The sequence below is a fragment of the Schistocerca gregaria genome, chromosome 8 (assembly GCF_023897955.1).
Source record: "Schistocerca gregaria isolate iqSchGreg1 chromosome 8, iqSchGreg1.2, whole genome shotgun sequence".
Lineage (NCBI taxonomy): Eukaryota > Metazoa > Arthropoda > Insecta > Orthoptera > Acrididae > Schistocerca > Schistocerca gregaria.
In genome coordinates this window covers 421,553,099-421,571,100 of record NC_064927.1, presented here as the reverse complement: position 1 = coordinate 421,571,100, position 18,002 = coordinate 421,553,099, and the positions used below count along the sequence as shown (strand labels likewise).

The window sequence follows — 18,002 nt, the reverse complement described above, 5'->3', positions numbered from 1 at the left end:
AAACCTTGAACTTTCTGACAAGTTATCTCTGGTGTTCGTGGACTGATGCCAAAGTATCTGATCTGGTTTTATGTTTTAACCATGAAAGTGATTTTTCCTCATCTCCAAGGCTTAGGGCACATTGGCCTTGCCGGCTGCTTGAGGGATTGGAGGGGTGTCCTGTCACCTGCTCCAAACCAGGAGGGACATGGCTCCTACCCTTCCCTCCTTTTTAATTCTTCTTCTTCTTTTCCATCTGTAGTTGGTTTGATGTCTTGTCATCATTGTTCTCTTTCCTCAGATTTTATCAACTTGTCCATCTAGCTAGTTTTCTTTTGGTAAAGAAGGGTGTGGAAGCATTGGTATAATGCAGATAGCACCTCTCCCATGCATAAAGTGCCTGCTGCTTTCTGGGTGGGGCAACACTCCCTCTTCACCTTGTTACACGTGTCTCACTTCCACATGCTTCTATCTCTTTGTTCTCTTGATTCTTGGATATAATAAGCTTCATTAGGATTTATCTTTTGCGTCCTTCCTCTCTGGGGACTATTCCCAGCTTGACACCAAAGGATTGATGGACTGATGACATTGTAGTTTGGTCACTTTATCTCCATCAATCCAATCCAGCCCAATCGAAACAGTTTGTTGGTAGTAAGCCTCATCTGTCACTAGAGGGTAGGTAAAGTTGCAGTTGTATACATCATTTGGTTTCATTGTCCCAGCTGATTGAAGCAACACATTCACATTTATTTCGCAACATGGAAAAATTACTTGAAACATGGGGGCAAACAGTAACTGGAGAGTACTATGTGTCGTTATTGCACTGATTGACCGAAGAAATCAAGGAAAAAGTTCTCATTTGAAAAAGATCCTCTTCCATGATGACAATACCTGAGTGCACACCTGCACAGTTTCTGTGGCCAAATTTATGCAATTAAAGTTTGAATTATTGCAACATCCACCATATTCAGCAGATTTGACTCCAGTGCCCTCCCACCACCACACCAAATTAAGGATGTACTGAATGACCTTCATCCTTGTTGCATATAACCAATATTCTGAAATGTTTCAGGTGAAATGTGTACTGCAACATTACCTTTTTATCCATAGCTTGTTTCTCTCGTGTCAGGGTTGCCAACTTTGTCTGGAGCCGAGCATTTTCCTCAGAAAGTTTACTGATCTTTTCCTTCAGTTCAGATGCCTAAATAAAAAGACATATCCACCTTCAAAATGTCTCCTATTTAAACTGGCAGTAACTACACAAAATCTAATTCAATTATTTGTAATAATGCTTTCAAGTATGGATAACTGAACATCAAACAAGTACAAATTATTGACTTCCTTAAATACACTGAAAATCATCTCAGTCTTACCTCCAAGTATGCTTGCTGCTCTATATGAGCTAGTTTATCTTCAAAATAAAGCCTCTGTGAATCCAGCTGTGATGTCAGGAGGTATGTAAATTCCAGCTGAACAGAGTCCATCTTTTCTTCACACTGCAGATGAAATCAAAACTTTGAGTAACAATCCTTTGATTTCTCTAATGCTATTCATGAAATCATATGCTTGGGACATAATTTATACAATTCACAGGACACATCAAATGGAGGGGGAAAATGCCATAAAGATCTACTTCCTTTGAATTCCAGTACATGGTGCTAAACACACACACATTCTGGTGCTGCGATGTTAGCTACAGAAGATGGTTTCAAGAAGCAGACCACTGTCATGGGCTTGTTATGTGACTGTCTGTTGTAAAATACTTCCTTGTAAATGTGACTGATGGTGTGCCATCTCATTAGTTACTTATTTTTCATCTACAACTTCCTTATATCAATACAATATTAATTAAATTCATGAACAGCAACCTATTCCAGCTTTCCCCTTTAAATTTCTGATATTTTTGCTTACACTACTTTCTTTCACATACTACAGTATTTTGCAATTAGTATACTAGAGATACATCTCATAAAAGTATACAAATTGTGTTTTTTACAATAAAGCAATACATTATTAATTTTACTAAATAAATAAAAAGAAAACACACCAATTTCACAATTAACTGGAATTTGCTAAATATGATGTAAGAAATTTGTATGTTAGCTATACGAATGACTTCCTTATTTAATATTTACATCTTAGTGTGTACCTTTTACACAGCTCAATTTCTCTGAAGCTCAGGAACCACTTACTCATTTTCTGCAGTTCGTGTATTTTAGGAAACTAGTCATTTTTACCATAGGTTTTCATGTTGCCTTAATAGAAATCTCGTTTTGTTGAATCTGTTCCAATTCTTATGGGGCATTAACAACTTTTTAGCTCAACAGACTAAAAGATAATCAGCAGATTTAATTTAAAGTTGTTTATTCGCTGCCTTGTAATATAGTGCACTAGCCAAAATGCATCACCACTATGAATGCTGTCCTCAAACACACGATGAGTTGGTTGAAATTCATAAGTGGCTGGAAATCACCCTGACTACTATCAAACGATTGGCAGCTGCAGCAAGTTGGTGTGTTGGACGAGCCCGTAAGAGTCGTGTACCTGTGATAGGTTTACTAGAGGTAACTCAAGTACTATCCTCTCTTGTGGATCCTACCTCCTCGGCAGAAAGGACAGGATTTGTCATTACCAGTCCACCTAATTGTGAGTAGCTTGTCAATGGTAGATCTAGGTGACCTGTACCTGTTGGCTGGGACCAAGGAGGACTCAGCGTGTTGTACCGAACCCTCTAACCAACAAGTTTGAGGTGCTATCTTTCACTGAATCTGGAACTGAGCCAGTCAGACTCACTTCAACTATTTTGGGGAAACCTGTTGTGTCCAGTGTAAGGAGGAGGCAAATACAAAGGGATGGGTCCATTAATTGTTGACAGTTCAAATGTTCGGCAAATGATGGTACACCTTAGGGAAATGGCAGCAAGGCATAGGAAAAGACACCAGGTGCACTCAGTGTGTACGCCATGAGTTCTAACTCAATATGTTGAAGAGGCTATTACTCAATATGTTGAAGAGGCTATTCTGGCAGCCATAGAGCCAAAAGGTTGCAACCAACTGCAGATAGTGACACACAATGGAACAAGTGACACTGTTGTCTGGGCTCCGAGGTCATTCTCGGGTCATTCCATTGACTGGCAGAGAAAGTTGCAAATACCAGCCTTGGGTATGGAGTTTCAACGAAGCTCACACTCTGCAGCATTGTCCCCAGAACTGATCGACGCCCTTTGATCCTGAGTTGAGTGGAAGGACTAAACCAAAGACTTTGAAGGTTCTGTGACAAGCTAGACTGTGACTTCCTGGACTTGCGTCATAGGGTTGAGAACTGTAGGATCCTCCTAAATAAGTCAGGTGCACACTACATGTCAGAGGCTGCTACTCAGGTAGCTGACTATGTGTGTGGAGTGTGCACAAGGGTTCTGTATATTAGGTGACACTCTATCCAACCAAGATAACGATAGCTGTACGAAACCTGTAAGTGTCAGTGTAAGATAGAAAGAAATGCCTCCCACAGGTGAGAATGTTAAAATCCTAATGGTGAATGCTGAAGCACTTGCAACAAAGTGTCATCCGCTTATGAAAAGAGGTGAAGCTCACATAATACTTGGTACAGAAAACTGGTTGAAACCTGAAATTGATAGGAGTGAGATTCAGGGGGAAAATTTAAGTGTATATCGAAAGAATAGGCAAATGGGCAATGGAGGTGGTGTATTTATAACAGTACACAAGAAACTTAAATCCACTGAGATAGAAATTGAAGCTGCATGTGAGATTGTTTGGACAAGACTCAGTATCAGGGGTGAGCATAAAATTATAATTGGAGCCTTCTGTAGCCCACTGGACTCATATCCTTGCTTATGTAACTGAAAACTTTAAAGAAAACCTCAGTTCATTTGTATGTAAGTTCCCAAATCACATTGTAATCATCAGTTGAGACATTAATCGTCCAACAATTAATTGGGAAAATTACAGTTTTGTTAGTGGTGGACATGATAAGACATCCTGTGAAACTTTACTAAATGCCTTCACAGGAAATGACCTAGAACAGACAGTTAGGACCCTACTTATGATGGAAATATGTTGTATCTAATGGCAACAAACAGACCTGACCTCTTTGAAGATGTCCACATCAAAACAGTTATCAGTGACCATGATGCGGTTGTGGTGACAAAGATAACCAAAGTACAAAGGACAACTAAAATAAGCAGCAAGATATAAAAAATCAGTAGTGTCATATATCAATGAGGAACCTGAAGCTTTCAGCATAGGTCAGGAGCATGTAGAGGAACTCTGGCTCAAGTTTAAAAGAATAGTTGGCCATGCACTGGACTGATATGTACCCAGTAGAATAGTTCATAATGGGAGGGAACCTCCATGGTATACAGAAACTGCAAAGAAACTTCTAACAGAGATTACTACATAATAGGCGTAAAACAAAGCGTAGGGCTATAGCTCGAGAGATGCTGAATGAAATGCATTTAGCTGTCAAGAGAGTAATGCATGATGCCTTCAGTGACTACCATAGCAGAACACTGTCAAATGACATTTCACAAAATCCAAACAATTCTGGCCATATGTAAAGGCTGTCAGTGGCACCAAAGTTAGTGTCCAGTCCCTAGCGACTGAGACAGGGATTGAAATTGAGGGTGGCAAAGCAAATGCTCGAAAGTTTAACTCCATTTTCAAATGTTCCTTTACGAATGAAAACCCAGGAGAACTGTCCCAAATTAATCCTTGTACCACTGAGAAGATGAAAGATGTAAGTATTGGTGTTAGTGATACTGAGAAACAGCTGAAATCACTCAAACTGAACAAAGCTCCATGCTCCAATGGAATCCTTGTCCAATTCTATAATGAATTTATGGCTGAGTTAGCCCCTCTTCTAACTATAATCTCTCACAGATCCCTTGAACAAAAACCACACACATTTCTTGGAAAAGGCACAGGTCATATCTGTCTACGAGAAGGGTAGCAGAAATGATCCACAAAACTTCCAGCCAATATCCTTGACATCGATTTGCGGTAAAATCTTCGAACATATTCTGAGCTCAAACATAACGAGGTATCTTGAACAGAAAGACTTCCTCAATGCCAACTAGCATGGATTTCAAAAACATCAATCATGTGAAACCCAACTCACACTTTTGTACACATGACATACTGAAAGCTTTGGATCAAGGCAACTAGGCAGATACAGTGTTTCTTGATTTCCAAAAAGCATTTGACTCAGCACCACACCTATGCTTATTGTCAAAAGTATGTTCATGTGGGGTATCAAGTGAAATTTGTGACTGGATTGAGGACTTTTAAGTAAGGAGGACACAGCATTTTGTCTTAGATTGAGAGTCATTGTCAGATGTAGAACTAACTTCGGATGTACCTCAGGGAGTGTGATGGGATCATTCCTGTTCACACGGGATATTAATGACCTTGCAGGCAATATCAATAGTAAAGTCAGGCTCTATGCTGATGATGCAGTTATCTATAATGAAGTACATCTGAGAGAAGGGGCATTAATATTCAATCAGATCTTGATATGATGTGAACATGGTGTAGAGATAGGCAACTTGCTCTACATGTTCAGAAATGTAAAATTTTGCATACCACAAAAGGAAAAAACATAGTATCCTATGACTATAATACCAATGAGTCACTGTTGGAATTAACCAACTCATATAAATACTTTGTAGGGATATGAAATGGAATGATCACTAAAGTTCAGTCATGTAAAACAGGTGATAGACTTTAGTTTATTGGTAGAACACAGGGGAAGTGCACTCAGTCTACAAAAGAGATTGCTTACAAATCACTCATACAACCAGTTCTAGAATACTGATCAAGTGTGTGGGACCCACAGGAGATAGGATTAAAAGGGGATATTGAACGTATACAGAGGAGGACAGCATGAATGTTCACAAGCTTGTCTAATCCATGAGAGAGTGTCACGGAGATAGGGAAGGAACTGAACTGGCAGACTCTTGAAGACAGCCGTAAACTATCCCAAGAAAGTCTATTAACAAAGTTTGAATAACAGGCTTTAAATGATTACTGTAGGGATATAGTATCACCCCTACATATCGCTCACAAAGGAATCATGTGGATAAGATTAGAATAATTACTGCATGCACAGAGGTACTTAAACAATAATTCTTCCAGCACTGCATATGTGAATGGAACAGAAAGAAACTCAAATAACTGGTTTCAGACTATTGACATAGGTGTAGATATTTTTACACTTTTCCTATCTAGATACAAGGCCAAACAATTGTGCTTTATTAAGGGTGTGAAATTCATGGGCCACATGAGGCCCTTATAGATTATTGTGCAGTCTGCTCCACAAGTATGTTTGTAATTATAATATCATCTTCAGGCAGGCATACTAAACGCAACTAGTAGTGAATATTTTGGTAGGTAACTACTGCATGACAAGCCCAAAGAGTACAAAAGATATTCCACTCAGATGATTTACAGACTCCTCCCTTCATAATGTGCTGCAGTCAGGTCCATGGAGAAACAGTGTTTGCTTCAAAAAACAGAAGAGTGCACTGCTGCGCATTCAAGCACAAACAAATTATCGATCTTACCTTAAGTCTTCATCATTACGGTCTGTCATAGCGGGTGTGTTGGTTAGTTCCTTAGGTCTGCCTGACAGATGTTGGTATAAGTCATTGTGACTACGAAATCACAATGTTTTCCCACTGGTGTCAAGATCAGCGTTCAAAACAGTTGTGGTACTGTGGCTGCTTGCTGAACTGGTGTCCAGTAATAATTAATAAATCAATTAATAATGAAGCTATTCCTCGCCAATCATGGTCATCTTCATTAATAAAAATAAGTAACACAATTGAACATGATTGGCCCTATAACATCCTTCTATGAAACATTTTTACTTCAGTGTGCCACTGATAATGCATGGCACCTGAGTTCATAGCAAAACAGGTTAAAGAGAAAAACATTTGAAACATTCCCCCCTCTATCATCCTACTCCTTGTAGGGGCCGAGATTTGCTTTCTCCTTTCCCCACCTCATGTGTTACAGCTATATCAAAAGATTTTTGTCTTGTACAAAGTGATCTGTTTGGTGAGTTCTTAGAGGTAAAAGTCTAGACACAAGACTTAATTTTTTTGATGAAATGTGATTACAAGATGTTTATCTTTCATGGCTGATATAATGAAACACTTACATACCTGTCAATCTCCAAAAACCAGGAGATTCAGAATGATCAAAAACTGTAGCTCATTTTCAGTGCAAGCCCGAGACAACTGATGTCTTTTCGTAGGGCATTACAAAGCTATATCTGTGTAGATGTAGATGTATATAAAGGCTATGAAAACACAGATGAAAATACTAGAACTACTGACAATGTTGATTCCATATTCCTTACCTGTAGTGTCAACTAGGTAACTGGTATTAGGTTGAGATGTTTTTTTTTTTTTTTTTTTTTTTTTTTTTTTTTTTTTTTTTTTTTTTTAGATAAAATAAATATGACTGCTGTAAAACAGTGTCTGCCTTTCTGTTTTGAGACATACCCGTGCAAATTCTAAACAAAAGATTGCCAACTGGATATTGGGCATATTCTGAAATTCTGCCAAAATGTCTTCTTTGCTACAATTCAGGGTTAGTATCTACTTTCTCCTCATAAGATTTCACACATCAGATATCTGCATGTTGAAAGTTAGCTGGTATTACATAGTTTTAGTGAAGCTATGTCATTAAAGAAATCTGTGAAATTACCAAAATATTTAACTATGTAGCTCATTAGTATTCAGTTACATTTCAATATCGAGTAACACTGGAACAATCACAAGAACATGTACAATACCTTTCTTCTTATGGATAGAAACAAAAATAGTATTTTTTTTGCTACATATAAAACACTGAATCCAAATCCTAAGTACATGACGAACAAGACAAACATGAAATAATTACTTATACAAAAATAAAGGCTTTCAGGGATTCAGGTAACAAAATAACACTCATAACCATCCACTCTAAAAATTTATACCAATTATCAGAACACTGAATAATAAGTGATTTCAGTTAAGCACAATGACAACACACATATTCAAAAGAACACAACACTCTGCAAGAGGAACATACAATCTGCAAAATATACGAGAAAAGAGGAAAAATAGAAATCACTATGTAAGTCGCATGCGACTTCCTGATTTGTATAATCTCTGATTTGCCTATCGATTAGAAACAGCTAATGAGAGGAGGATTCTGATCACTAGCCATAAAGGTGGAATACAGGTTGTCAAAGCAAGTGTTATACCTCTGACAATAATTAGCTAAAATTTGGAAAAATAATCGTATAAGCAGGAGGTGGAAGAAAAAGTGGAAATCTAGAGACTCCCTCCTAAATTGGGAGACATGGCATTGTATGCTCTTCCATGATTTAAATCAGAAAATTCAAGGAAAAAATCAGATCATTATGAACATGTTTGATCAAATTAAAGCACTCAAATGAAAGCTAGTTTCATGGATAAAGTATGAAAAAATGCAGGTTTAATGCACTCACTGACATACAACATGAGGAAATCTAGTTCAAGTGAAACAAGATCAAACAAAGCGGAAAATAAGGGAAAGGTAACCACTCACCTATAGCAGAATGATGTGTGGAGCACAGAAATGCATAACAGAAAACAGCATTTGCACTAGCTTTTGAACACTAGCTCTTTTTCTAGCAATAGTACACACACACACGGCCATGGAAAGACTATTTATTGTACCTGATAATTGACAGCAGTTACTTGGCCTGATGGAAGTGGGGAAGGAGTAGGGAAGGATGCAAGGCAAGGTAGTGGGAAAGAGGCAGGTCTTTGAAAAGATGACTCCATGGCTGAACAACAAGGTGAAAAGAGTACAAGAGCACAGCAAAAAGAAGTGTAGGAAGAAGGAGAGGGGGAAACTGATGGGGAGAAAAAGGGGTAGGGGGGAGGAGGGAAGGAGAGAAAGGTAAAGATAAAGAGGGAGAAAGGGAGGGTAGAGAGAAGAGTTGAAAACCAGAGAGGAGGGGGCATAGAGAGAGAGAGTCCATATGGGAGGGGGGAAGGGAGAGGAAGAATCGTGGGAGAAGGCAACACACGATCTGGACAGAGAAAGAGTGGTGTGGACAGATGAGAGGAGGGAAAAAAGCAGTGGGAACAGGTTAGCAGATGATATTTAGGCCAGAAGGACTGAGAGTGCTGGATGTGTTAGAGAGGCAATGTAGTTTGGAGAAACTTTTGCTGGAAGGGAGTTTCCAAATGGCCCAAATAGTGAAGCAGCTATTGAAGCTGTATTGTTCGGCAACTGAACCTCATGGTCAGGTTTGCTGTTTGCCACAGTTTGGCAGTGTCTCTTCATGAGCATATGCAGTTGGTTACTTATCATGCCCACAATTAATGGCGTACAATAACTGCAGCATAGCTGACATGTAATGCTGTGTGGTTTGAGGTGCCATGTCATGAATCGCAAGGCCCCTCCTCCTGGAGGTTCACGTCCTCCCTCAGGCATCGGTGTGCGTGTTTTTCTTAGCTTAAGTTAAAGTAGTGTGTAAGCCTAGGGACCGGTGACCTCAGTAGTTTGGTCTCTTAGGAATTTTCACACACACACATTTTGATATGTAATGTGGCTGTTTCACATATGACCCTGCCTCTTATTGGGTATGAAATGAATGTGACTGGACTGCAGCCCGGAGATTGTGGGTGGGTGAAGGGGAAAGGTCTTGTACCTGGGCTGACCACAAGGGAAAGACACATGGGGTGCAGGACTGGGAGTAGGACTGGAATAAGAATGTATAAGGGTATTTTGTAAGCTCGTTGGGCAGTGAAACCCTACCATGGGGAATGCCGGTAGGATTTTGGGTAGGATATTCCTAATTTCAGGTCCTGATGAGAGGTAGTTGAACCCCTGGTGGAGGACATGGTTGAGCTTTTCAACGCCAGAGTGATACTAAGTGACCAGAGGAGCATTGCTCGGTAGCTGGCTAACAGGCTTACTGTTGCCAGAGGAGCGAATGGCATGAGAGATTCGTTTATCGATGAACCAGATCGGATATTGTTGGTCAGTAAAGCCTCGGCAAGGTTACCGGTTTATTTCAACAACTCCAGCTTTTCACTGCAGATGCAGCATCCTCCACTGCAGATGCAGCATCCTCAGACGGCATGGCTATAAGGAAGAGCCTTTCTGACATGGAAAGGGTGACAGTCACCAAAGTGGAGATACTGTTGGTGGCTGGTGAACTTGATGTGGGCATATGTATTTATGGAAGCATCTGAGAGGTGGAGATCGACATCACAGAGGGTGGCTCGATGAATTGAGAGGATCAGTTGAAGCAGGTTTGGGAATAGATGTTAAGGTTGCTGAGGGAAGGGCAAAGCTTGTTGTTTTCAAGTGTCGAAATCTTGAAAATGTCCTCCTCCAGACTGCCCATAAATAAGTTGACACAGGGTAAGTGCTATGTGAGCACCCATGGCAGTACCACAGATTTGTTTGTAGATTTGGCCTTCAAAAGTGAAATAATTGTTGGTCAATATGTGGTTGACTAGAAGGATTAGGAGATTAGGAAAGAGGTGGTGAGTTTGATACCATGATGTTGGTGTACAAGGACATCACAGCAGTGACCAACAAGGAGTCTGATGGTAATGGGACAGGAACTGTGGAAAGTCAGTGAAGGAAGTGAGCAATATCTTGCATGCAGTGTGGGAGGTTGTGGACAATAGTTTGGAGGTGTTGGTCGGCAGAGGCAGAGGTTCGTGCTATGGGAGCAATGTATACAGCCTCAATGGAACAACTAGTAGGGAGACATGTGGGGTTGTTTTTGTGTAGTTTGCAAAGTAGGTAAGAGGTAGGAGTGTGTGGGATTGCTTATGTGAGAAGAGAGGTGGATTCAGGTGTCAGGTTTTGGGATGGACCTACAGCCTTGAAACTGCTTAAGGTCATGTTGGGCTTCTGAGATGGTATCATGGCTACAAGATTTGTGCGCACATGTGTTAGAAAGTTGGCAGAGATCGTCAGCCAGGTAGTCACTATGATTAATGAGCACTATGGTGAAGCTTTTGTCTGTGGGACGGTGATAAGGTCTGGATTGTTTTTCAGGTTACAGATAGCATGTGTTCTGTAGAAGTGATGTTGGATTCACCAGGGAAGGATTTAGGAAAGGAATGTGAGGCCAGGTTAGAGGAGAAGAATTTTTGAATAATTACTAGGGGATTACGGGTTGGAAAGGGGGAGTATAACATGACGTGGGAAAAGGCTGAGATGATGATGATGACTGGTCGGAAAGGGGGGAGTATAACAGTTGGAGGTGGATTGGAACTGTTTTGTTCTGTATATGGTTTTGGTTGGCTGCTGTCAGTGTGTTGTGTCGCAAAGAAATGTTTCCACTGCAATAAGAACTAGTAAAGGAAAGAATGTTCTTTAGAAGTCCAGCATTCCAGCATGGCTGGAATTATGTTTGGGGCTAAAGGTAGAAAGAACTGAGACTTCTGCAGGGGTCAGAGTTTTTGGCAGAAAGATTTCAACAGTGTTACAGAATGAGTGTTTAGGAGTAGTGTGTTTCATGGACGTTCAGGAGTAGTGTGTTTCATGGATGGTGGACAAAGTTTTTGGGGATGAGAAAGACAGAGTATGTCAGCAAGGCATGGTCAGGGAGCTAAGAGAGGTTTATAATTGCCCTTTCTCTGAATGTTAATTTTTAAATGTTTGTTGTCAAGAATAAGATAGTAAAAGAGAGGAAGCAGGAGTGTAATGATGAGAGGAGGAATTAATATCAGTGGAGCCTATGTTGTTGACCCACCTTTAACATGATGATGCATGACTATGGAAAGAAAACCAAAAGATTTTGTATCAAGCTTGACCTTGTAATTAAATGGCACTAAAGAAGTAAGATCAGACTTTATTTTCTGGCTACGGAATGAGATAGTTTCATTCAAGGAACGTGCAATAAGCACTAAAGGCTGTGACAATGGTGGCTGATCCATTGCATCAGAGTATTAAGAATGACCGATAATGAATACTTGCTGAAAGACATTAAAAATAGTCAGATGAGGACAAGGAATAAATTAAATAATAAGTAGTAATTAAAGTAAATATTCATAACAATATAATTTAACTCAATATGTTAGTACTTGAACCACCTTTAGCCTATCTGTACATCCATCCAGGAGGAATGATAGGAAACAAACGAGTAAAAGATGATGCAGGGACACCAGCATTTGTCTTCCTTAAAACAAATAATGAATGAAATACAGTCACAGGATGAACTCCTTAGCTATTTAATAATATTTGAGATCAGGAAGCTGTGGGGATAAAATTAAATATTGTATCATAGTTTGACCAGGGCAAGGGGGGAGGGGAATAGAGGGGTAGGCTTTTTCTTGATTGTAGATAGTTCCCCCAAGTGGGCATAAGACAAGAGTTGCTGCAACAGCTGCCACAAAATGGTGCTGGTAATGCTGTTCCCAGTGCTGAAAGGCAAGAGTTTCTAATGCAGTGATGGCACTCCTGTCTTATGCCCGCATGTGACAACCAACAGTAGAAAAAAGAGCCTATCTCTTTGATCCCCGCTCCAAAATCAACCACTCTAATCTCTCATGGCTCCATGTCCGCCAACCATGCCTTACTGACTTACTCTGTCAGCCCCCCTTCCATGAAAAATGCTACTTTTTAAAGGCGTCACCTTTAGCCCTAAACCTTATTTCAACCATGCTGGGTTTGTAAATGACCATCTTTTGTTTGCTAGTTCTCTCTAGTGGAAACATTTCTTTCTCACATCCCTCCTCCCCCCACTGACCATTGACAACCGCCAACCAAAACCCCATAAGGAACTTGTTTAAAACAGTTCCAACCCTCCCTCCAACTGCGATTCAACTCCTCTTCCACCCAGTCATTCTCTGGTAATCTTTCAGGAAGATCTCAATTCAAACCTGGTCTTACCTTCCTTTCCTAAATGTCTTCCCAGTGAATCCAACATCACTCCTATAGAACCCTTGCTATCTGTAAACTGAAAAACAATCCAGGCCTTATCATTCTTCTTGCAGACAAAGGCTTCAATTAGTGGTAATGAATCATAGTGACTATCTGGCTGATGGTCTCTACCAACTTTTCAACACCTCTGCATACAAACCTTACAACCATCACCCCATCTCAGAAGTCCAACATGATCTCAAGCGGCTTCTCAAGGTTGCAATTCCATTCCAAAACCTAATACCTGAATCCATCTCCCTCCACACACCAGCAATCCCACACATTCCTACTTTTTACCTATTTTCCAAACTCCACAAACCCAACACCACAGGCTCCCCACTACTTGACCCATTGTGGCTGCGTACAACGCTCCTTTGTCACAACCTCCGATTCCTCCGCTGACCAACACCTCCAAACTATTGCCCACAACTTCCCATTCTACAGACAAGATATTGCTCACTTCCTTCACTGCCTCTCTACACTTCCTGTTCCATCCTTGTTGGTCACTGTTGATGTGATGTCCTTGTACACCAACATCCCCGTATGTTCATTGTCTTTCATCCATGGAATGCTCTCCCAGCCTTATATCAGTTTACGAGACTGGAGCCGTTACTCCTCAGTTTGCAAAGGCTGAGTGCACCCCGCTTGCCAATAATGCTCGGCAGACCAGATGGTCACCCACCGCTAGTCCAGCATGACAGCACTGAACTTCGGTAATCTGATGGGAATTGGTGTTACCACTGAGGGAAGGCCACTGCTTTTTTTTTTTTTAATTAATTAATTTATTTTTTTTATTTATGAGGCACACTGAAAAGCAAAGTGTATGCTGACAATCCTCACACAACAGTCAACCTTAAACAGAACATTGCTAGAGAAATTAACATCACGCCTGAAGAATTACAGAGTGTTGCTGGTAATGTCATCACACAAAATCAGTGATGCCTAGCTGCCCATGGCCACTACCCCCAGCATCTCATATAAACAGGTAACTACACAGTTTTTAACATTACTATTTCTATTTTTTTTTTAGTTGGTTCACTGTTACTTTAATGTCAGGTGTGAGGCATACCTTTTTTATGAGGCACACCTTGTATATCAGCTATGCTGCAGTTTCTGTACAATAATCCTATGTGGGGATTACTCGTAACCAACTGTCTACCTGCATGAATGGCCCACTGCCAAACTGTGGCGAACTGCAACCTCGGAACATCCAGTTGCCGCACATGATGCGTACCACAACACAAATGACTTCAACGGCTGCTTCACTATGCAGACCATTCAGATACTCCCTTACTGCGCAGGTTTCTCTAAACTACCCAGATAGGAATTGTCTCTCCAACACTTCCTGTGCTCTTGCAATCTCCCTGGCCCACACCTCTGCTAACCAGTTCCCCCTGACTTTTCCCTTCTCTCTTCAGTCTATATCACTCCTGCTCTGTCCAGATCATGCAGCATCTTTTTCCACAACTCCTCCTCTTCGTACAGCTCTTTTTGCTGTACCCTCTGTATTCTTATTGTCTTGTCGTGTGGCTGCGGTGTCACCTGTCCAAACACCTGCCTCTTTCCTGCTACCACTACTTGTGTCCTTGCCTAATCCCTCCATCAGTTTAGGCAACTACTTTCAATAATCACGTATCAATAGTCACTCTTGCTGTGGCCATGGGAGTGTGTGTTTGAGAGTCTGTGTGGGTGTGTGTGCGCTATTGCTAGAAAAAGTACTAGTGCCCAAAAGCTAGTACAAATGCTGTTTTCTGCTGAGTGTTTCTGTTCTCCATGCATCGATCCTTTATAGGTGAATGGTGGCCTTTCCTTTACTTTATGTACTGCTCCATCCAGGAATTTTGGTTATCGTTGGGCGTCACACGAAACATACGCTTAAAAAATGTTGAACCTCAACAAGGTTGAATCTTGATATTCAAATTTTAAATTACTGGAAAATTAGCTTTCTTTGTTCTCTTCAATTTACACGATAAACATTGGAACAGTACCTAATGAAAATCATGTGGTGGTAATTGAGTTCAGCGTGACTCAGATCTGGTCATAAAATTTTGTGAGGATGACATGCCAGCCTGGTTTGAAAACACAGGAAAATCTGTGTATGATATTATTTCCGTGTATGGAAGTACTTTTTGATGGTAGCACCTATTTTCAATTATGAAAGGAAATAAATCTGTGATTTCAGACATTTGCCTGAAGTCAGTTTTAAAAGTAATTACTGCTAGTATGTTTTCTTTCAAAATAGGGAACATATTGACAGGAAGTAGATGTCAAGTGTCAGGAAGAAAATAATAATATTAGAATTGTTATTGTGCTTTGTTCTATAATTTTGTAAATAAATTTACATTTTTGTGAAAACTGATTCTGAAGTCTCTCGCTGTCCTCTCTAAATTTGATCCTTGTTCATTTGGTAACACATGTCAGCTTTTGTGGTAGACACTCTTGTTCTTTTATGAAACTACAGGAGTTTAGTTCTGCCTTAACGAACCATTCATAGATTGAGGACTGATCTTCAATGCCAATCACCTGCTCACACATTTTCAAGTGTAGTTTTGCATTGGCTTTTTGCCCGTGTACTATATTTCAGATAGAAAATCAGTAGTCTGAAACAATGCATATCAGGGCTATGGAAATTGAACCATAGAATCATTATAGGAGACATTTCTTTGTTTAATGCAACTTTTTAATTTTTATCAAATGACAAGCCTGTAGTGAGTTAAAATATGTTCTGACTGTTAACTGTACTGCATTTTTTGCTGTAATATTGTGCCATATGTTAGCAATATGTCAATTAGTGTCTTGCTTGTAGTATTTATGGTCTGGCATTATGTTTTTACACATAGAATAAGCCTTTGACTTCTATTGCAGTGACTATTGTAAATTACAGTTGTTGAACAGGTAGAGCTATACCCGTATGAGAATGATACCTTTCCAGAGTTTCTTCTGTAAAGTTCAGAAGCGCGTACAACAACAAAATGGTTTTTTGCTTCACACAATGGTTAATACAATGGATTAAAATTCACAGAGAACTGGATTCAAGTCCCATCCAACAATCCACACTTATGTTTCCTGTGCTTTCTCCAAATTGCTTAAGGTAAGCAATGTTCGTTTGAAAATTAGATGGCCAATTTTCCTCCCCACCCTAGAGTAATATGAAAGTTAGGGCTCTGTTTTACATGTAATTTGTCTTTGTTTTTATCAGCTGCCACCCAATTTTAGTTGCATGTCATGTTCTTGGCAACCTAACAGTATGGAGTAGAACTGTATAAATTATCAAGTAGTGCAGCATTTTTCAACCTTTCCATATTCACAGCCAATTTCCAGTAATAATTTTCAACCCCCCCCCCCCCCCCCTTTCCCGAAAGACGATGCTACAGCTACAAAGTTACAAACTTCACAAATCACCAAGAATAAGTAAATTTATTGCTATTTTGCAACACTGATTCGCTATACTGACAAAACCAGAATTGAATGACCTCTGTTGTTCTCAGTCTTGCAGGTAGCACAAAAAAATACTCCTGAAGGGCTTTCAACTGCTGAAGAAGTGCTCTTCATTGACTTAAACCAAGTGGCAAAATCAAAAGTTAATTTAGTAATAAGCATAATAAGCCACTCTTTGAATTTTGGGCAGGGGTGGATTGATGAGTTTTCTGCGTGGAAAACAAGAGCATTTCATATGCTATTACCATTTCCAACAGCCTACCTTTGTTAAAGCAGATTCTCTGCATTGGCTGTTTTGATGACAAAATGTAAATCTCAGCTAAGCACAGAAAAAAATAGAGAATGTCTATTTCTAATATTAAACTCTCATTCAAAAAATTTTGCTCTGCAAGCTAGGTCCAGGGAGCTCACTAATAATCACAAAACATATTTTTAATTTAGTACTAAAAAGTTACTTATTAAATGCATTGTGCAGTACTGATACAGTTATATTTACAGGCTTATTATATCAGAGTAAATGTGGATTTTAATTTTTTATTATGTTAGAATGTATTTTGCTTAGCTTTTCTTTCAGTAAATGGATCAATTTTTTGTTTCTTGTGTAATGTTCAGACATATATACAACAATAAAATTATAAAGAATGTAGCAACCAGTCATTGAAACATAATTTATTTATCTTGTTGCAAACTGATTTCGACTGATATCAGTCATCATCGGTGCCTTTTTCTAACCGATACATGCCATAAGTAGAATTACTGTCCTTGGCAGATTTCTATATATTCCATTGTTGCTGCACAGAAAGGGAATCTTACAGAGCCCAACATTCATATATACAATAGCAAAATGGTTCTTTTGCCTCATATGCAATGGTTAATGAAATGGATTCACATTCTGGAGGAACAGGGTTCAAGTCCGATCTAATGATCCAGACTTATGTTTCTCGTGGTTTCCCTAAATTGTTTAAGACAAATGTCAGTAACGTTCCTTAGAAAATGGTATGGCCAATTTCCCTACCAATCCTAGTAACATCAAAGCTAGAGCTCAGCTTTAAATGCAATGTGAATTTTTAAACTTTCCTAACCACCACATTCATTATCAGTCTTAACGTAAGTTTATCAGCTGATGCTCCACTTCAGTCACATTTAATGTTCTTGGCAACTTAGCAATATGGAGTAGAGTTATTGAGGTCATCTTCTCAAATCTCAATTCTGTACACATACGAACACAAAATAAGAACTCTGTATATTTTGCCACATACTACAGTGACCTTGCTGATATACATCTTAATTGGTTCTTGTACTGGAAGGAGCATATAGTTGAGATATTGAACAGTTGACAAGCACATGCACAAGACTGAAAATGTTGCTAAACTTTTGGACAATGTTCTTCTCAGAGTTAACTAAAGAAATGACACACACACACACACACACACACACACACACACACACACACACACACACAAATGAAGAAAAACTACATCATCCCATCATAACAGTCTGAAACAGGGGACGGATTGTGTTGAATGGAGTGAGTGAGAGGAGCAAGGAGGTGGGGAGGAGAAGGGATGATTGGAGGGAAGGGTTGCTAACGGCTTAGAGGGTGGGGTGGCAAGGGAACTGGATAGGAATGTGGCATCA

General features: G+C 39.7%; 1 protein-coding gene across 1 annotated transcript in view; it reads right to left on the bottom strand.

Annotated features, from left to right (window-relative positions):
• LOC126284480 (BRCA1-associated protein) overlaps nt 1–18,002 on the bottom strand; it is a 123,420-nt gene that overhangs the window by 19,134 nt on the left and 86,284 nt on the right. The window contains exons 8-9 of the mRNA XM_049983438.1: nt 1,353–1,475; nt 1,076–1,180 (exon numbers count right to left, since the gene is read on the bottom strand). Of these exons, the coding sequence (XP_049839395.1) occupies nt 1,076–1,180; nt 1,353–1,475 (228 nt within the window). The remainder of the gene's footprint in view (nt 1–1,075; nt 1,181–1,352; nt 1,476–18,002) is intronic.